Here is a 22,816-nt window from a genome sequence, read left to right as displayed (position 1 = left end):
AAATCGGTTTACGATGGCCGAGGCTAAAAAGCTATAACCAACATAAAGTATCACGCATCAAAATTAAATGCTTACACAAAATACACTCAATCACTCACTCAGTGATTCAACCAGAAGGTTGTTATGGATAGGTAAGGATAGATCTCACCCCAGTCTCAGCCACAACAACATGCCTCATATCTATTACGAGAGTTTTATCATGAATACCTCCTCAATAAAACCAATAATTTGCGCTAAATTCTAACAGTTTCCTCCTAACGCCATTAAACTCATCCTCTGAAAAACGAGGCGCTTTCTATCTTGGATAAGAAATAAATGACAGTTTCATTATTCGGTATAAAATTAACCCCAAAAATTCTTCATTTTCCTATGAAACATTCGATTTGCATTGGAGAGTAAAGGAAATCTGTAAAATCTCGTATAAAAATGAGGGGGCTTACACCAATTTGTCCTGGGATATACGATGCATAAAACGTAAGTTTTCGTAGGTAATACGTCGGCTGTGCGTCATCTGACGTAACGAGCCTTTCAAGTTGACCATACATTTACCTTTTTCCGTTTTATAGCCCAAAATATAGATCGACAGGGTAGGTTGATCAATATTATAAGCTTTGAGGATGAGGATGTTGTCGTAACAGATCCAATAAATAGAAAAAGTGAAAAAAAAGATGGCAGAGAAAATATGTGAATGTTAAAAAATGTTCGGAGGGGATTATCTTCCTAATTTACTTTATGTAACAATGAGGAGAATAAAAGAAGATTCAATCAAACTTTAAATTTTCTTCACTCCACCTCTTCTTATCGAAATCCGCAACGGCTTATAAAAACTTGAAAAAAAAGGCAACCTAGAATTTTAAATATAAGCATTTCTATTTATCACGTCATTAAAAACATGTTAAATTTTGATGGAGTCATTTCTAAATCGCAAAAAAATTAAGGCCAGTACAAACAACAAAAATATTGTGCACGTAACGGAATTTTTTAAAATATTAAAAGCTAATAAAACAATAGAATTGCGACTGAACATAAATTATTTGATATTATCACATCACATTCAAACTAATGGAAGGCTATTTTTAAGAGCAATAAAATTAATATCTTAGAAAAGAGGCATAATATAATAAATCGTTTTAACTGCGGCAGATACTCCGGAGTTGTTCAAAAAGTGAAGGTGAATACCAAAATATGCCATCCAGAATCAGTTCATCAATAATCAATAACCACACAGTTATTATTTATTACAGATTGATAAACTTAATTTTCTCGGAGAAAGGCAGCTCAGTTCTCGGTGGAATTCTCCCGAAAAGGACAGAAGCCCTCATGGAAGCCAGAAGTCATTCATCACACCCACCTCTCACTTGATTTATTATGAAAATATATGCTATTCCGATTCAACGCACTAAAAATATAGAGAAGGTCATTTCTCAAATTTATTGACAGATGGAAGACACATTATTGATATCCCGAGTTCATTTCTAAATGGAGCCAAGGATTGATTCACTTCATTTTTTAATCATGGAGAAAATTGTTTTTCCCAACATTCACTTAAAATATACACGAGAATATGATTCATCAATCTTCAAGGACGTAATCAAAATAAGTCATTTTACCATTTTCAATAGGGTGGTTTCCCATTACTTTTTATTGCCTTACTCGAAAGATTATTACTCCTGGAGTACGTATTTCACGCTCTTAGATTTTTAAATGACGATATCTATTTTTCACGATTAAATGAAAAGTGAAAATTTTCAAGCGCGCGAAAACGCGACGGCTGAGTATGAATGCTGGGAAAACTCCGTGTGACGCCATTATGGTTCCCGCTGCCGCAAGTGAGGTGACCTTGGGGCGAGGCTCTGAGCCCTGATACGACGCAGGATGTTAGCAGGTAGCAGAGTACCCTGCTAGCTGGTAGCGCTAGGCTTAAATAAGGATTATTAATACCTTATCAAAAAAAGAAAACTTTCCGACCTTAGCCAGTTTTAATAGGTGATTATATGACATGTTTCCCTGAGCTCTGTGCCTCATGCATGCATTGGTAATCTCAGACGATGTAAAACTCCTATCCTCTCGTATAGAAACTAGGTCCCTGTGACGTCACGTGGAGTGGCATCGCATGGGCGCCAATCTGGCCTTTTTCAAATGAGGTTAAGATTGACCATTAACATTCGTCTAAACTGGGATTTCTCTTATTCTTCCTTCCGGTATTCGGCTACCAAGCCTGTTCCGGCTCCACATTACCATATTTTCCTGGGTCTTCCTATACTTCTCTTGCCAAATGGTTGATATTCTATTGCTTGTTTTGGAATTCTTTCATTTGGCATTCGAAGTAAATGTTCTTTCCATTTATGTTTGCAGTCTTGTAGTTTGTCAGTGACTGCCTGGACACCCAGCTTATCTCTTATTTGAGTGCTTCTTATTTTATCCAATTTTGTGCAGCCTTTTACTGATCTTAAAAATTTCATTTCCGATGATTCTATCTGCCTTAAATCATTCTTTTTTGGTACCTAACATTCTGATCCGTAGAGTACAGGAAGGACTGCCATCACTTTGTAAAATTTTATTTGTGTTTCTTTTCTTGTTTTGTTTTTTAGAATTCTTCTGATTGTGCCACATATTCTCTGGAAAGTGTTGACCTTATTTATAATATCTTTTTCCTCGTCATATGTTATATCGCATCCTAAGTACTGGAAGTGCGACACTTGCTCCAGGACTTGATCCTCAATAACAATTTTTGTTCGTATCGGGTTGCTTCCTAAAAATGCCATAGTCTTTGTTTTGGATTTTGAAATTCTCAGGTTGTATAGTTTGCTCAACTGGTGTAGTCTGTGTACTGCCATCTGGAGTTTGTCCTCTTTATCTTGTATTATAACCTGATCGCCAGCAAACAGCATTGTATTTAAGTATTGAGATGGTCCAGATTCTATGCCAGGTGATCCAATATTCTCTTTGAATTTTCAGATTATCAAACACTCGTACCTAACAGTTTAACATTTCGATCGAAGAAGCACTTGAAAAAGCAGTCGAGATGGACGTTGGTGTTAGAATAGGCACTTAAATTAATATTTCAGCTTTTGCTAATGACGTAGCGATAATCGCCGAGAGTTTGGAAAACCTGGAAAATATTTATGGAAGAAACGAAAAAAATGGATTAAAAAGTAAATGACTTAAAAACCAAGTACACACATTCTACGACAACCCCTAACAATATAGGCCCCATACAAATAGATGGACATGAGTTCGATTAATTAGACCTTTATAAATATTTAGGATTAATTATTTCGTAAGATATTAGATTAAGAAGTGAAACAAAAAATAGACTCAACTAAGAAAACAGATGCCTACACGCAAGTTATAGGCTATTATCTTCAAAATACCTCTCCCAGAAAATTAAACTAAAATTAAGACTTTGAACGTAGGTTTTCGCAGCGAGGGGCATCGTTGATAACGGCTTTCGGGTGCAGCTGCGTGTTGCGCTTTGTCGTGCAAGCTTTCGCGACCGTTGCAGGACGCATCATCAGGCGATGAATGAAATTACGGAAATCGGTGGTCAATTAATATACTCGTCCACCTCCCCCATCCACCGGAGTAGTGGGGGAGGGGGGCGGAGTTGATGTCAGCAGAACTCTCACCCCTGTCCTTGAGCGACGAGCGGACTCTTCTTGTCTAGCGAATAACCTTGTTGGTAACATATTCGTCGTCTTCTCTTTCTGAAAATCGTTTTCCACGTCTGGCTGAGTTTAACGCCGTCCACTCTGTTGAAATTTTGGGGGCATTTTTCAATTTTAAAATTAAGACTATACAAAAAAAATAATCGAACAATACAATAAACAATAATAAACAATACCGATCGATGGGTCAGAGACGTCGATTCTAAACAAGAAAGATGAGAAATGGTTGATATTGTACAAAAAAAATTGATGTTAAATGTTGATATTAAAAATTTGTTATACGGATCTATGAAAAGAAAAACCGATTTTGGCACCCTTCAAAACCGACGGTTTGACACCTTTGTTGCCATGATGGCTCAACGTTTAACTCTATGGCCTTTGACCCCCATTGTGACCCTTGGAGGTCAAATAATCGACAATACGGATCTATGAACTACCTAATCGACTTTGGCACCCTTCAAACCGATGGTTTGCCACCTTGGTTTTCATGATGTCCCGACTTTTAACTCTATGACCTTTGACCCCCGTGGTGACCCTCGGAGGTCAATTAGTGAATAATACGGGTATTTGGACAATACCAATGACTTGGGCACCCTATAAAACCCATGGATCGACACCTTTGTTGGTATGCTATTCCTTCTGCCACCCTTGTGGCCTTGACGGTGACCTTACTGGGTCAACGGTTGAATTTTCGTAAATAAAAGTGTTATTTTCGGGTTTCTCGTGTCCGATAACCTAAGAATTGACATATTGCTCAATGAAATTCAGACTTTTTTCTATCTCGATTTTTTTAACATTGGAACCCCATACGGCAAATTCAAATTTATGGTTTGGACCCACTTTGTGAGGTGAAAAGGTCAAAATTGTAAAAATTTTCTTACACTCAACAAAACTTAGGACCTTTCCCCATAAGTGTGCCAATTTTTATGAATATTGTTCGACGCAAAGTTACTAAAATTACAGGTCAAAAATGACACACGACCCTTGGGACAGTCTGTATTCGAAAATAAGTTTTTGCGTAATATATATGGACCCAATTGTGAGCAAGGGAGGTAAATAAGAAAATTCAATAAAGAGTTCAGAGAACTCTATAGGAGTAGCAATATTATTGGCGAAATTATGGGCAGAAGTATAAGATAGTTTGGCCGCGTGCAGAGACAATAAAACGGACGCAAGATGAAGAAAGTTCTAAAAGCCAACCCGGACAAAGACCGAGAGGTTTTTGTGCCACACTACTGACTACTGGGATCGAATTGTAAAGGAGGCGATTGAAATTAGCCTGAAGGAGAAGGGCATAAATAGAGATAAAGGCTTCCAACTTCGCAGTGCCTGGAATGTTATAATTAATCGCCACATTCGTACACAACAATAAGAGCAACCAAGGATTTGAATAAATAAGTACCGTAAAAGTACCGCAAACACCATACCCCTGAAGACGATGGCAGACTCAGCTGTTGAAATTAGTTGGGAGGATTAACCCAATGCCACACCCGATGGTAAACCCGAGAAATTTTTCCTAAATGTACGACGAGTTTCGAACGTCAGGTCATTCTAAAGTACAATATGAAATTGTTGGAATCAGGAGCTTTATTTATACAGTTCGGATGAGTGGAGGTTCGGAGGAGTAGTAAACGGAAGTAGAAGGTTGAGGAATGGGGGAGATGTATCATTGGGTAATGCACTTTGAGAATGGGATGGCTAGGAGCGGGGAGTAGCCCATGAATGTTTATTCGTTCATTTCATAAATGCCCCCTTCTTGCACAATTTCCAGTTTTTCAAGCGTATCCAGTCTTCGGCCTATTCTCTCCACGTGGAAGATATACGGCCTCCGTGAAAATGCCATCTCTCTTTTTCTTAAAATGATAAAATCATCATTCCACTAATCTCGCTAGGCTCAGTTTCTTTACCGAGAGTAAGACTAAGAAGGAGACCACTGGTGGGACCATCTAAAATCCGATTTGGAGAAGGTTGGAGCTTCAGAACAACTCGCCCCGCTCAAAACTTTCTTTCATAATGAGTGAAATCTCCAGAAAACAACCATTGCTCATGCAATATAAAAATTAAGAGAGAAGAAATCGCATAATGTTCGTGTTTTTCTTACAAGACTTTAGCGATAAAACTCGATGTATGAAGAATATCATTACTATCTCGTCCGTTTCATGATCATATCGCCGGCCTCGGTGTCGGTGGGGTAAAGTCCTCGTCTGCCAAACCATAGGTCATAGGTTCGAATCCCACCTGGGTAGGTGGTCCCTATCCAGGGCATGGATATTTGTGTTGTGTGTTGATAATCCTCCGTTGTAAAGACCTTAAAGTGCTGTTTACGGGGAAGTTGGAAATAAATAAATATCCTAGCTCGTTCTACCGCGAATGACGCAGGTATTTGATAATTTAAAAATAGTATGAGTCTGTGTCATTGCCCATCATTCCAGCCCAAAAGTTTTCCTCCTGTTCTTTTCTGTGGGATCATTCATTAATGAAGGCTAGACATAAAACTTTCGGGGTAGCTAACAAGAATATTTCTGCCTTATATGACCTATATTTGCTATTGTAGAGGAGGTCGAATCTATGACTTTTCTTGTTCACCCAATATATTTGTATGAGTGAGTGAGTGGTTAGAAGTGGGTTTTATGGTATAGACATGACGGGTGGTTGGCCACACTCGGCATTCTGTCGTGATCACGGCTACACACATTTCCCCGAGCTCTTCTGGCCATTTTACAAGGTTTCACTCATTGGAATGAAGATGCTGGATTCTATCACTTTTTATGGCTATGAAGCTACTTATTAGGCATTTCATGTAATTTCATGGCATAGGCATTTCATGTAATCATGTGTTAGACATCCATCCATTTCAATTTATGCCACCCACTCTTCTATTAAAGAATCTCGAAATTACGAGCGTTTAATTAACCGTTCGATGAGTTTTGACGAACTGAATAATTCACGCATGGACCGAAGCCCCTCAATTACACTCAACAGAATGATAATGGGTGAACGAAATAGCATCGACAAATTAAAATGAATCTGCAATCGACGCCGCAATGAAATGAGGGCGGTATAATAATCTCACTTCCAGTCCAATCACGAACTGCGAAACAGCAAATTTGCACAGGAGAATGCATACTCGGTTACAGACAAGCATCTGGTGTAAATGTCACGCAAATTCTCAGTACCTGACGCCAACGTCACATAATGTCCTCTGCATATATGTATACCGTCCTCTGCAGCAGACTTTTCTAAAATAAAATTAAAAGGCCCACGCCTGATGCAGTGAAAGGTATAATGCACACATGAAGCAATTTTGCACTAATTAATTAGATAAACTACGCCCACAGAGTCACGATCGGATGTAAGACATTTAGGACAAATATGAAGACGTTAATAAAAATTCTTCTTCGGAATCCACTTAATACCACTACACCTACAATTTATTTTTATACATATTTCATTTCTTGTTGAAATCGACCGGTACCTGATGATGCCTCCGCGAGTTGCAACGCGTAGCATGTTCAGTTAAAATTGGAAAAGTGCATACTTTAATTATGTATCAAAAACTTTTAGTAGCGAAAGAGACCGAAAACACTCTTGCCAAAGAAGAGAGTGCATAAAGAGGTTACTGGTATAAAATTAATGGACACGCCAATAAATAATCAAAATAGTTAATATGATTATTTATAAGTATGAATAAAAATAAATATAAAACGGTGTTCTTTGAGGTATTTTTCAACTGAAAAAAATGAAGCTTCCTTCAAAATAAATTTCGTACTATTTACGAGGTGCTGATAATACGAGTTGTGATGTAAAATAGGTTTAAATTCTTCTGAAAGCCATTGAAAAAATCATATAGCACGGAGAAAGGACCTGGAGCTGTTCATTACCGCTGAGGATATGTTTAGAACGTGTTAAAAAGCACGCTTTATTGAGATAATTATTCCATCAAACTGTGGTACCCTTAAGTCCATATAAAATATGCAACAAGATGACAGAGATTAGTTAACGGAGCTCAACTGCCCTGAATTGCATTCCAATTGCCTACCATCATCACCATAATATTTTCCTAAGTCAAGTTATTACCAACATTCCAAGTAACTCCGTCGTATTCAGTATCTAAAAAGTAAAGGCAGCGTTCTAAAAATGTCCCAACCATGAGAATTAGATTTCGCTGCAATTTTGATCCTTTTTTAAAGGTCACAGAGGTCAGAGTTGAAAAAATAAGCGTGAGGATTATTTTAGAATAAAACTGTAAATATATTTCATTTTCTTCATGACTTCATCCTTACTAAATACATCAGAAAACATTTGACCGCCTGGTTGCTTTAACATTCTGCCACTTATCATACCCTTCACATCACTATTACTTGAACTTCATCGGTTTTAGATTTTCTAAGACTTTTGGCGAGAAATAAATAGACATAAATATATGACGAGTAATATTAAAACCTAAGACATAAAATTGTCTTTCTAATCCTAAAATTTTCCACTCTTTACCCTCTTCGCGGCTTTATCATGAATCAATTGCTTATCTGCCCCCACGGTAAGTACTTAGAATACCCTCTTCTACGGTCCTCCGTAGCTTAAGAGCCCGGATGAACTCTTCTCGCGGATCGCTTCACTCGTCGAACAGATATTTCCGGATAAAATCGGATTTTCATAAATTTTAACGGTTAATTCCCTTTTCTTCGTATCCAGTTAAGTCTTTTATCAGCTAGAAACGACTCCGGTGATCGCCTACAGCTCTTTTTTAAATCTAGAACCTTCTTCCGGAATTGGAATTCCATTGAAAGCAGCGTATGAAAACACTTCATAAACCCTTAAGGAACAATTTTTGGATCATACGAATCACTACATGAATTCTATGTATTTTCGTAATGAAAGACTGGTTCCCATGGCAATCCACGATTAAACTATTAAGTAGTATTAAGTTTCGTTCCTAACTACCAGAACGATCACATTACCGAAAAGATGGAAATCACTGCCCGACACACTCATAAAAAATATATATACATATAATCCAGTGATACCTAGGAATCCAGTAATACCTAGGAATGACTCAGGAAGATCAGCATGTTTCCTGAACTAATTTTCGAGCAGTCTATCCGGGTGAAATAGCCTGATTTAAAGACTACATATTTCTCTTACACCCAGCGAAGACGAAAAGCTTCAGGCATGCGCTGGGTAGAATATTCTCGAGGATGACGATATATCATTGACGCTATCGAATTTTTTCTCCCAAAATATTTGTTATTGAGAGTTCATTCTTTACATAACTCTGAACTCCTCAATCTTCCAATCTGTATTCGTCTATGCTGTGGTCGTCGTCAAAATAGTATATATTCCTGTTCTTCGATGCGTTCCACGAATACGTTGATAGTAGCTAGCAGGACGTGTTACACTGTAGAAAGGAGTATTTAGTAGAATATTCTCGAAGATATTCTATCAGCTTTATTCTCTTCGAATACTTTCTTATCGAAAGCTCATTCCTTTGATACAAATTTCGATTTTTGTTGGTAAGTCGAGCCTTTCATTTCGATAAAGATTCGAAAATTCGATTGCTCGAAAAATCTATTTCGATTGGTATTTCACAATCACTAGTCGTGAATTGGGGTGAACTGTAAACAAATTGTAAAGGCTTTGTGTTTTAAACACACGAACATAGACTCTCGATTTGAATCGATCTTGATGATCGATTTTAATCCGTATTATGTAAACCTTATCACCAAATAAGTTAGTTTTACGCAAAAAAAAGCAACAAAGAATTTAGTACTTCATGGTTTTGAATCGTACACCTCAGGAACAACCACCATAACAATATCCTTGGTGAATGATAACACGACATAGCTATGGTGACCAGTTGCCACGAGGTAAAAAAGAGGACAGCACCCTATTAAAAAGGAGGATAAAAGGAGAAAAAGTAGGACTCTAGAAAATTTTCGACAATTTCATAATTAAGAACACTAAAAATTATTAGTCCAATGAATTTGTACACCTGAATATATATTTGAATATGCATTTTTAACAGAACTCTTTTTATAAATTTTTACTGAGGAAATGTTTTATTTGTTTCTCTAAGCAGTCCACTTAGATAAAATTTCATAAAATACCCTTTCTGCATTTGTATTGTGCCCTGATATACTGAAGTAATATTCAGTTATTTTGAGAAGTTTTGAACGGCAATTAGCATATTTACTGTATGCATATAAAATCATGATTTTCAAACAGGAGAACAATTTCCGAATCATAAATAATCCACCCGGACTTCGGACTAACATCTAAAAAGGAGGACATGTCCGAATTGATTGTCTGAAAACGTCTGGTCAACCTAAATATAACAATGCACTTGATGCTAATTCTCACGGCCTCTGCACAACAATCACCCTTCTAAAATGCATACCCATTACCCTGCATTTAGGAATTTGAAAATGAGACTACAATAAGCGTCTTCCGATGTTCAATTCAATGCGGGTGTTATATGGCCAGGTTCACCTTCATCAAACGAATTTCATAAAAATTAGCATTTTATGCATCAGTCGACACGCCGCGGCCGTTCAAACCATAAGGTTTGGTTCTCATATAGCCAAAGCCCCTTTTCTAGCCCAACGACAGACGGTAAATGGATCGTTCTAGCGGGTTAATGGCACGTGCAAAACCCTACAAACAAGTCAGACCCCCTTAAAAGAATCAATGTCATGCAAATCCATTTAATCGTGTCTTAAATGCGCACTCTATTAGCATAAATTATCATACATTTCTGCTGACGACCTTTCGCGGATCTTGTGATCCCCATTGGAAACGAGTTAAATTATTCATCCTGCAGAAATTGAGAACGTAATAGGTTATCAATCATAGGAGCTCTTTCACGGATCGTACTTTCTTGGACAATAATCCTTAGAACTTCGTCTTGATCAATAATCCTTAGATATTGTGCGTCCCAACACCCTATTCCGTCTCTCTGTAGTACGCCTTTCAATATGACACCGAATTCCCCAAGTTCGTGACGTGCATCACAAAGACACCACTTTGTATTTTAGTTTTCCTCACGCCGGAAAATTTTTATATTAAACGAGTCTGTAAGACCCAAAAGTATTTTCTATTCGTCGAAGTATTCTACGAGCTCTGTTATCGTACATTATTCAGCTGTAGCCTACATTTTTGTCTACTCTCACAATTTCATCAATAAATTCCTTATTCAGGGTGACTATTCACATGTCAAACCATTTTCCCTGGATTTTCTAGGTGTTCATTGCTATAATTTCTCTATAATTTTTTTAATTGCTATAACTCTATAATTTTTCGGTGTTTTATATTGTCTTTTTTACCAAATGTATAACAGAAAATAAATTTTTTGAACAGCTAAATGTTAAACTTAAAACAAATTAAGTGAAATCATAATATAAAATTCACTTTAACACTTTCAAATTCCCCTTGACTATTAAAGCTAATAAGATTTTTTAATTTGCTTTGTAAATTATCCGCACATTCCATGACTTTAAGAAAACACGATGAAATTCAACGACTTCTCCTGATTCACCAGAATAATGGTCACTCTGTTATCAGACACGCTCAAAACATCATTTTTGTCGTTCGATACTAGTTCAGGTATAACAGAGGAACATGCCCAGAACAAAATAATGCACTCCAAACTTCACTGTAAAACGTTCGTGCATAAGTAGAACTTTATTCAGAATTTCTGAGCGAATTTCACTAAGGAATAGATTGATATTTAAGTAACCCAACGCAAAATGATCCTCAAAGAAAATAAGTTAGTAAAATTAATATAACTATATTCCAATCCCACAAAATTATAGAATGTCCTTCACAAAAGCAGATGAACATATCCCATATGAACCCGTTTTGCTGCTACCATCACACATTGTTCCAATAGAATTGGAGCTATAAATATATGATACAAATTTTCTATAATTCAACTTAGTGATCACTTTTTTTTGTACTTCGCCTTTTCTTGCTTGAAATAATTACCGATTTTCACCACAAAATTAATCAATGATATTCAGGTACATGTAGCTCTAGCTCGTGCGTTGTGAATTCTGACGTAGAAGGCTTGATATAGCGGAGCATGTTTTGCAGATCAATACAAGAATATCTACCTCGTTCAACTTCAGTATTAATGCGCGAAACTAGAGTCAGCGCCGCGGCTGACCGCACGGCGTAGCGACATAGCATATAAGAATGACGCGAAGGCGTCGAATCCAGCTGTAGGCAACACTGAAAGCGAATAATGTGGACATATATTATGATTTATTTCCATTGCTATCATTTACAATTTTTTACTATCATTTTTTCATCGCGGTATACTATCGGTCTCATATGAAAAATCGGTCAAGCATAAAAAACATGACTTGATCTATAGCGGCGAGATCGCGTGCCAATTTGAAGGTATTTAGCTTCATGTGTAGCAAGATATGAAACAAAAAGTTTTTCCTCTCCCAGCCAACAGATGGCTTATGACTGACACAACCCCTTTTTTTTGTGTGGAAACTTCTTCCATTGTGAATTTCTATCAGTTTTCAGTATTTTTCGTGAAATCTGTACCCAATGCAGCTGAACTCGTACCAAAGCAAGAACTAGTTGAACTACTTTTGACTTTTCCCAATTGTCTAACCGTCTACTGTACTAACGTTGCCTTTGAAAGAATCGTGACGTTGGGGGTAGCTTAGACGAAGAACCAACAGCACAGCAATTGATGCGTCTCATAATTTACGTCGTGTAGGAGGAAAGGTGTGTGTCACTAAACCGATCAATTCTCGGGCATAAAACAAACATTGTTCAGAAAAAGCGTATGGAATAGTAAACGGAGATTCCATTAGTCAAATTAAAATCGCCGAGTTATTTCACGGCAGCTCCTTTGATCCCTGCCACCTCTGACCTACAAATGAGAAGACACCACAATGAAAGACGAGTTCCAGAACTCAACACGAAGCATTTTCGTCCCGCATATGGACACAAAAGGCCTAGTATTTTCTAAGTCGCGCAGTCCGACGTCCTTTCGCGCCAACTGCTTTCTTCATCCACGTGTTTCAAATGAAGCAGAGCACAAAAGTTATTTTAATTCATGATTCTTTTTAGTCCCGAGTCCTATTTCCGAAAGAACGGGCACACATTGTCCTCTTCGACGCTGTCGCGAAAAAATACTCGTACACCAAAGGCAACGCAAGTACAATAAACGGTTTGAACACGTTGAAAAGACGAAAGTAGTTCAACCAGTACATGCTATGGTACAAGTTTTGCTGCATCGCGCAAAAATTTTACGAAAAACAATCCAAAAATAAAATATCGATTCAGAATATAATAAAATTCAACAGAAAAAGAAAAGTTGTGTCAGTCATAATCGTAGGACTGCGAAAGCTTATGTTAATTACCTTCAAAATTGACCCGCTATCTCGCCGCTATAGGTCAAGATCATATTTTTTATACATGTACAAAAATTAAGAACGATACTATAACGCGACGAAAGAATGGTGGTTAGAAGGTTTACGTGCGTTACTCCATTGGTCACCCTACCTTGTTACTTAGCGTTACCTGAAAATTTCTTAACTGCGATTAAAACTGCTAAAGCGGAAATGTTCCTTCGTCTCGAAACTCAGAATCACAGCCCGTGGTGGAGCTAGAAGCAGCAATCCAGTCGTGTGTAGCAATAGAACCCTGAGCCGATAAATGACCCCGATTTTCCGCGAGAGACGGTACTCCATTAATCTACGTCAGCTAGTCGGTCTTATGAAACTTCGAGGGACGTGAGGACGTAAGTAGAGCGCAGAGATGTTTTTAAGAATGGTCCAAAAAAATATTACCTTCCTTGAAGCATCAAATTTTTTGGTAGAATTTTGGTGATCGATCAGTTTCATCTAATCTTGAACCTTCTGATTGAGTTGGAATGCTATGGAATGCAGCGTATAAAAATATTTCAGGAAGCCCTATCGAATAATTATTGGATTATTAGATTTTATAAATGAATTCTATGCAGTTTCATTGAGAAAGATTGGTACGCGAGAGATATTTCACGAGGAAGCTATAAAATAGTGTTATTTTGGATTAGAAACGGCCAGGACGATCGCATCAACGACACTCTCAAATAAAACATGCACATATAATGAAATGGATGGAGGGGTAAAAACTAATAATTTGCCTGAATCTGAATCACATGATCATTTTTTCCATCCTTTCCGAGGGAAAGCACCAGCGATCGCCAATGATGGCGGAAATAAATACCGTTTAACGAGAAAATTATCCGCTATGGCTCCAGGGATGGAAATCCCATCCCTTTTTCAATCACTCTGCACGTTCCTTTCTCCACCTTTGGCACCGTCTTTCAGCCAATCAGAACGCACGTCCGCCTACAGAGATTGCAACGCTAAACTTGGCTTTAAATACGGAAAGTGACGGAATAAACGATAGAAAAAGGGATGGTAAGAATGACCATGTGATTCAGAAAATGATAGTGATCACTCATGCTGGTCCCTAAAAACCTATCCCTGGAGCAATCGCTTTCAGGGACGGAAAAAATGATAGTTTGATTCAGGCTTTAAGGTTGCAGTGTAAAAGTTCTCTACCGTGAACTATATCAAATCGGTTATGCTACCACATTTTTTTCCAGGAAGATTAGAAAGGAGGCACAAATACGAGACGAAGATTCGATATTGAATATTCATTGATCGAGTAGCGATATATTAAACTGTTCTGTTTGCTAGGATATACTCTCTTGGAATTTTAATCGCCATTTATCAGTTTTAAAATGCCAAATGAAACGAGTACCACAACACGAGGATAACCTTATCCTGGCAAAGTTACGAGAATCTTGTATTTCTTATTACATAACGGAAATAGCTGTGGAAGTGAGAATTATCACACTTAATACTTAAAACTCCATTCATGAAATCATAAACTTGAGATTGATTTCCTATCACTGCTTAAGCATTAAGCCGAGTATACAGATTAATCATGCATGTGCGCGTGTTCTAAGAATAGATCTTAATAGCAGGATGTATATTCTTTGAATACAAATAAGACTTAAAATTATGGCTATGATAAGTTCACAAACTACACCATGTGTCTCGGGGCTCTTCTAATGCAAATAACTTCCTAATACAGAAAACACTTGTTAAAATAATAAATACAAATCATAACACTGGTAGAATTTAAATTACATCGCACTTGGCGGCGTGATCAGGCCATTTAGTGCGGGTCAACTTCAACACCATCATTAACTGTAATCACTTCGTCCAACCCCTAGCAGAAAGGTATCAGATGTTATCGAAAAAGACTCTGTTCTACTTGTTTCAAATTTCGGTCGTCTAGGTAGGAATTCAATTCATGGAATAAACGAATTATAAACCCGCGGTGGCATTTTTAATATTTTCAGGACAACCAATTTCATTAGAATCTCTACATTTCCGTATGAATTACATCCATTCGTACGTATTTCATCCCGATTCGTTATTTAAAATTCTACAGGACAAAATAGCTTTTTACTAAAACGTAACCAGCTTACTTGCTAACGAAGCTTAAGCAGAACATATTACCTGAGTCGATATGGAACTGATTTAACAAATCTCCTAGCATCTATCACCGATGGTTTGATGAAAACACAGTATTTCCGAGCTTCCATCCATCAACTTAATAAGATAAAATCATAGGCGTCGTGACATGGGATTGAATAAAATCACGACAGAAATAAAAAACGAATATTTTACAATTTTCCTCGATTTCATCCATCAACTAAATTTATTACCACCTATTTTTCAATTTTTCTACATAATCGTCAAGGTGAAGCCATCTTGTTGTTACTACATCACCTTGAAGATTGTGTAGTATTATTGAAACCTAGGTCGTAATAAATTTTTAATTGTTGAAAATTGCAAGTAGGTATTTATTTCAATAAATCACAATATCATTGGGCCTGGTGGTTTATAGCTCCTTCCCACCAATACCATCCGCAGCATTTTTTGTTTATATTTTCCACGTCTCTATCGTCTGTTTCACACGACTTTTTTCCCTTCCGTATCCCGTCCATTCATTTCTTTTCCCCTCAGCCACCCACAATCGGGATGCCTAGGAACTAGGGCCTTGCGAATAATTGGACCTTGGGCGTCATTTGTTAAATCCTCTTCCTCGAGTCACCCCCTGGAATCATTAAGGCCACGACCCTGCGAGCGATTCCCCTCCCCTGACTTACAAACCCTCACAGCCCCCACCCTCCCTCATTCCTCCTCCATAAACACCCCATCCAAACCTCCTCCTTCCTGCCTTTAAAAAAAAACTTCTCCTTAACCCCAAGGGACTCATCTCGCGCAAACTCTTCCCTTACCAAACCACACGACCCATCGCCACCGCCGTAATCATCCTCATCATCTTTTAATAACTCCCCAAAGTTCCCCCCCTGCCGCCTATGTCCTTCCGCAATCCTTATTTCATTTTTTTTGTTCGTCAACCTCCATCTCTCCAATACGTTCCATTCCATCGCCCGAAATACGTACACAGGAGAGACGAAGGTGTAGAAGAAAAATATTTTTTTCGCTCCTATTGAATTTTCCTGAAAAGTCTCCCGAAATTCCTCTTCACTAAAATGGAATATTGTCCACGACAGATTCTTTCAATATATTAATACGTAACTGAATATATTCCGAAAGTAATAACTTAGTATCCACCGAGTCCCAGCGTACGTCGCACACATATAAAAATGATTTTACCACACTTCCACCGATTGAAAAATTAAATAAATATATGTAAAATCATTTTACACGAATTTAATTTTGCATTATTTTTATACCGTTCTCACGTAAAAATTTCCTTCAAAATCAAGGCAAACCGAAATTTACTTCGACCAATTGTGTACCAAAGGACAATACAAAGCTTAAGAGAAGGCTGCGCAGTGACTAGAAGTATTTCAACATTGCTCCGGAACTGGAGGCTAACCTGGATTGAGCCATCCTTTCAATGCACTGGCAGCGTAAAGAAATCTGGGACCTGTGCTAAAGGACTAAGGGAAAAGGATAATGAGCACAGCATATATATCTCATGTATTTCGCCACTTGGAGTTACGGTTCCAAAAACAACAACACATGGGAATATCTGAGTTAACTCGAGCGAAACTATTTCATTTCATATTTTGCATCGCTTTCCTCTGCTTCATAACTGATACATGGGTCAACATCTCTTCTATCCGATTCTTAAATTTACTGCGGTTAAATTGATATAACACTCTATACCCACTTCCTACATACCATCAATACACATTTCTGTTCTAAATTTTTCTTTTTTTACAAAAAAGGATGAAAATATTGAGAAATAGCACGTAATGTAACACTTTCATAACATAAAAATTACAGCCAACAAAAGCCGAAAAAATATTCGATGAAGGATCTGCAACTTGGGATACAGTCTTATGGAAAGTCAAACGAGTTATCACATCGTGGGCGCATATAATTTATTGTTTAATTAATTCGGAAAATGGTGAAATGGTACGCACTTTTCGAATTTCACGCTAGGTTATTTAAAAAATAAAAAACGTTCTCAAATGCGTGCCCTGGAATACCCATTTGCGCCTGGGAATAAATATAGCAAAATTCCACGAGTTCAGTATTTTTTCACTAAAAACCTTCTGTTGGGTTTTGCAATTCTCAATCCTTCACTGCGACCGTTAGAAAAGAACTCTCAACACTTAAGGTTTAAAATACTAATTTCCATTGCGGTCTACGGTAGGTAAATGATTGCTTATCGCCCGAAATACGGTCAATATATTTATTCGTACGCAAACGGGGATAATTATGACTAATTAGTCCAAAATATTAATGCTAAAACCACCTATTTCGGCGTGCATGGACTCTAATTTTTTTTAATGCTACCTAACGGTACAATGCAATGTAAAACCAAGAATCGAATTTAAACTCGGGAAACACTTTAAAATTGGTAATAGGAAACGGAGAGGGGTTTTCAGATAGCAAGGCCCTGTAATAGCGAGAAATCTAAGCAAAATCGAAGAATAACAATTGGCATATAGGAAATTAAAAAAACATGTCTCATTTCCAATAAAAATTTTATAAACACGCCCGATAATTTCTCATCGAAAATTACCTAAAGGTAATTAATACCAATCATGACATTCACAGTAGCGTAAGAAAATGTTTTAGCAGTCGATTGAAAAACAATTATCCGTAAGGCGGAAACCATGCACTTCACATTTGCGCTGCAAGATGCATACCACTAAGGATGATGAATGTGCATACGTCCCTCTTCCAGTACTATGAACACTGTTTACGAGTCAAAAGTTTCATTAAACACTGCTAACAACGAAACCAGTAAAGCATAAGATTGTACATCAAAAATGGCTCTCCGTTTAATTGCTGAAGTTAGAGGAAAAAGCCATTAAAAATTGCGATGCATATCTTTAACAATTTTACGCGATGACAATCATCTACGAATATGTGTTAGCTAATGTTTGGACAGAAGTTGAGTATCGTTTGGAAATTTTTCGAACGACTAAGGACGCTCCTATTAAAATTTATTACTTATGTAAAAAAAACTGTCAGCGACAAATTTGAAAAATAAAATCACATAAACTGTAAGCAATTCTGATTCAATGAAAAAGACTCATGGCAATTTTACGCAAATTTATTCAACAATGCACGACGTGTTTCGACCTTCAGGTCATCAATTTCAAATACCTGTTAACAGACAAAAATATCGTGTCTCAAACCACTTAATTAAGAGGATTAATGAAGACATGACAACTATTAACGAAGAAAGGATAATTAATGTTGGACAGAAGTTGACCTGAAAATGATCTGATTATCGAAACGCGTCGTACATTATTATATAAATTTGTGGAGAAATAGACAACTTTTTCGTTAAATCAGGACATTATTCCACTTCATCTCGTATGTCTCAGTTACTTTTAAGCAATTCTGTTTTCATTTAAACAAATTTAAAAACCACCTTTTACCACTCTTTAATAATACCAACCACCACCAAAACCACTTTTTAATAATAATGGTGTGTAAAATATTATATAAAAAATACTCCATTTAATTTTAAAAGACCCCTCTCACTCGTTCACTATATGTATATTCTCTCCCTTGTCTCTTTGCAGATCCCGCGGATCGAAGACGGGGACGGCGGAGGCGGCGGTCAAGGGTCAGGAGGAGGTCGCCGCTTCAGGGTCGAGAGCGGAGACACACTCGCGGAAAAGGATGAGGTGGGCGGATCCTATCCCACTTCCCTCATTTTTCTTTCTCCCTCGCTCCCTCCACAGATTGTACGTGTGGGTGAGCGTACGAACTAGAGGGTGTGTTCGAGTGTAGCCCAGAGAGGTTTTTTTTCTCTGCAAGTGAGTGTGGGAGAGATAGAGTGAGCGCGGACTGCCCAAAAAGTTTCTTCCATCCCTGACTGTTATCGGCGGCTCGGGACCCAGTGGATCGCAGAAGCTGGCAGCTAGCGACATATATATTACGACGCAGGGAACGAAGGAAGAAAAGCATTACGGTGGAGAAGGGAGTTTGACGCGTTCCAATTAAGGTTGGGTGCCTCGAATTAAAGAAAAAAAGAGAGGAGAACCGTGAAAAATATGTCATTTAATTTTTGGTTTTTTGGAAGGAGATATGGAGGCCCTGACCCTGTGCGAAACCCGAGAAAACTTCACTGCAAATATGTCATTGTTTTCTTTTGGAGTAATAAAGGGAATTTTTTTTGGCTCTTCTCAATTCTGTTTGAATCCAAAGAAAATATGGAACAGTGAATGAGGAATTTAAAAGGCCGTTCTCGCTAGGAGGATCGAGATGGTTTTCCAAATAAAACTCAAAGTGTTCAGAAATCTGCATCATAAAACGACAGACAAAATTTTGAGGCAAAACGAAATCCGATACGTATCCATTTTTTCCCAATCCTTATTTTGTAATCTCATTCCTTGTTTATTTAAGCACCTGCGAACTGTCCTAATTTAAGATACCTCATTCCTATAATTCCATTTTAGCATTACCAAAGATCTAATCTTAAATCTAAAGTTAAGCATTGGATTCGTGCTTATGTAAACTCCATGGAAAGGTTTTGAAAATCCTTTGAAGCCGTAGTTCAAGTTTGAAAGCTTAAATGTGCGGCGGATCACAGAAGCAGGGAACGAGAGACATATGCTACGATGCAGAGAAAAGGAAGGAAGAAAATCATTAGGGTGGCAAAAGGCGTTTTACGCGTTCCAATTAGGAATGGGTCCACAAATCGCGAATTAAATCGCACATCCTAGCGAGATTGGCTTTTTTCATTCTTCATTCAGTTTTTTTTTTCTTTGGGCTCAAACAAAGTTAAGAACGGCCAAAAATTTCCCTTATAACACTGAAAGAAAACAACGGCGTATTTTTCAGAATTTCAAACGCTTTTTCTCTCTTATTTTTCTTTCCACCTCCCTGCTACCGGGCCTCAGTGGTGGCGGGATACAGTCCTTCCCGACTAATCCAGGATTCACGGGTTCGAATACCGCGTGGGTGGATTTACTACCATCCACGGAATGGATTTTTTTTGCGTGTCCATCAACTTAATTGTAAGAAAGGGCTATCTAGTGCTAAATTCAATTGATAAATAAGGACTAAATTATTAATATTATTGTTACCAAGTGAAAACTGAATAATTTTTCTAACTGAATTAATTCATCTCGCAGAAATTGAACAATATTATATTCTGACCTCGTTATCACCTGTAGGTATTTATATGTCTACGGGTCATTCTAAAGAAACAAGTCGACGTATCACCAAAATATTTCATTGGACTACAAAATACGGCATAGGAGCAACGTACCTAAATATCTTCCCAATCGCAAGCACGAAGTTTTCTAGGCTAAATTGAGTAAAAAACGTTTCCTTACCGCCCCGATTTAAGCCTATTCTTGTCGCACTACGTAGAAGCAGAGACAGCAGTGAGGTATGGTTTTTTGGCTTAAGGGTGCCGATGCGAAGAGCGGTGAGTAAAATTATTCTCCGAGCTACATACACCGTTCAAGCCACAACCCCACTCTATAGCAGGTCTCCCCCCTCAAAGATCTATTTCCACTTTCCGAGTCGTACCCTTTTTGCAACTATCTATACCTCCGCCCCATGGGTGGAGTTTTGGGGGGGTCCAGGGGGAGGCTGTCCCCCAAACTTAAATGACAATTTGTCAGAAAAAAGTATGCAACCTGTACATTCAAGTAGAATGGAAATTAAATGGAAACTAGAATTCTGAACTAAGTGGAAGGGCTTGATATGAGCAATGATAACAATTCGTGACTTTTACAATTCCCATTGCAAATATAAACTTGTCCACGTCATATTTTCTCATTGTTATTTATGTACATGACAATGGCCTGACAGCCGCGACCGGCCGTAATTTTCTAAAAATAAACTGTCGAAGTTACATTTAAAACAAAAAAATCAAAATTTTAAATACATTATAGTCTTAAAATTATACTTAAAATGCTGTTTTACGAGGCTAATTTGAATATATTTTCCAGAAACACTTTGGGATATGGAACTGGGGGGATGTTCTATAGCTCCAAAACCGGCAACAGGATTGCTGGTCCCCCAACATTAAACTCTTCGCCCATGCCCCACGCCCAATCCACCCACCCGCTTCCCCGCGCGCGAAATTGCCTCGCCAATTCTCCTTCAATTGTTGCCACTTTGTGAAACCATTTTCGCGCGCTGGCAGCCCGCGAAGCTGGTCTAACCAGCCCACCCGACCTTGACGTCGTATCGTCAGCTATACAGAGAGGGGAATCCGCCGCGAAATATCCATATCAAGTGATTTCGTGCCCGGACCGGGCATTCCCGTTAGATTCACTGCATCCTCTCTAAAGGAAGGAGTTGCGAGGCATATTGTCCCGCCCGTGACGGGTAGGTACAATTTCTGATGGGAAGGTTGCCCGGGCAACTTGATTCTTCTCGAAGGTGCGACAAAATGTCCAAGCATTCACGAATATATTATCCCCATACCATAGCGAGATTGAAATTTCTGCCTCAAGCGCACGGCGTGCATTGAGAAAAGAATATTCAATCCGCGGAAATTTCGACCAAACTTTGCATGAAAGCTTATGAATTGAACCCCCATGAATGTACTTCAAGTGGGAAATTCAAGAAAATAGTATGGTGAAGGTAAAGCATTAGTATAACGAAGAAATATTACGGTAAGGAAAAAAATAGAAAACATGATATAAAGATGCATTTTTTTGACATGATAATACGAGTAGTAGGCTCGTAGTTTGCCTACTTCCAGCATTTTGTACACACGAGCTCTCAATTTTAAAGCATATATTATTACCTTAACAATATAAAGTATAAAATAATTCAATATTTATGGTGCTATACCTTAACTTGATTTATGTCAATAGATTTCACAACATGATCATTCAGTATTTCCTATGATTAGTATACAAATAGATATTCATACAGAAGAAAATTGAAATTTCTGACTGCCATTATCTTTAATCTAGTTAAATTCAAGGGATTAAGTTGAATGAACGATAAAAGAAACTTGAAAAGCAAACAAAGAGAAATTTCTCATTTGAAAGCATTAGCAACATAACATATATGCAATTGTACTAGAAATATTTTAATTACAAATAATATTTTCAAGAATTCAATAGTTGATTTAATGTGCTATCTCCACTCGATTTCCATTTTTTTTAAACTCAAGGAATTGCCGCCTATACTCATAAACTGTTTGGGCTATAATTTTCTCCTTCACTTCACCCGTCATTAGTTATGTCACGCATGTATGTGAATCATGAATCAACGCAAGATATCAAATTCTGTGATGATTATTTCTCGCCTGTCTGGATACCATTAACAACATAATAAAAATACAGTTGTGCTAGAAATATTTTGACTATAAATAATAATAATTTTATTGCATTCTATAATCGATTTAATGAGCTCTCTCCCCTCAATTTCTTTATAAAAACACAATAAATTTTCGTCCACATTTATAAATTGTTAGGGATAAAATTTTCTCCTCAACTTCACTCATCCATTAGTTCATTAGTTGTAACTCATGTGAATCTTGAATAAGCGCAAAATGTATAAATTTTGAGATGATTATAGCTTGCCTCCAGCACGGCATTCGCAAAAGGAAATCCTGGCAAAACTCCAAAAAAGCGCCTTTATAAACCCGGC

General features: G+C 37.6%; 1 protein-coding gene across 4 annotated transcripts in view; it reads left to right on the top strand.

Annotated features, from left to right (window-relative positions):
* Positions 1-22,816, top strand: part of LOC124166045 (GTPase-activating Rap/Ran-GAP domain-like protein 3) — a 665,374-nt gene that overhangs the window by 581,949 nt on the left and 60,609 nt on the right. For all 4 annotated transcript variants that reach the window (XM_046543636.1, XM_046543635.1, XM_046543638.1 and 1 more), the window contains one exon: positions 18,772-18,876. In XM_046543636.1, coding sequence (XP_046399592.1) covers positions 18,772-18,876 — 105 coding nt within the window. The remainder of the gene's footprint in view (positions 1-18,771; positions 18,877-22,816) is intronic.

Source organism: Ischnura elegans, chromosome 9, assembly GCF_921293095.1.
Source record: "Ischnura elegans chromosome 9, ioIscEleg1.1, whole genome shotgun sequence".
In the NCBI taxonomy this organism is placed as follows: Eukaryota; Metazoa; Arthropoda; class Insecta; order Odonata; family Coenagrionidae; genus Ischnura; species Ischnura elegans.
Note: the sequence above shows the minus strand (reverse complement) of the source record. Positions and strands in the feature narration are given on the sequence as shown.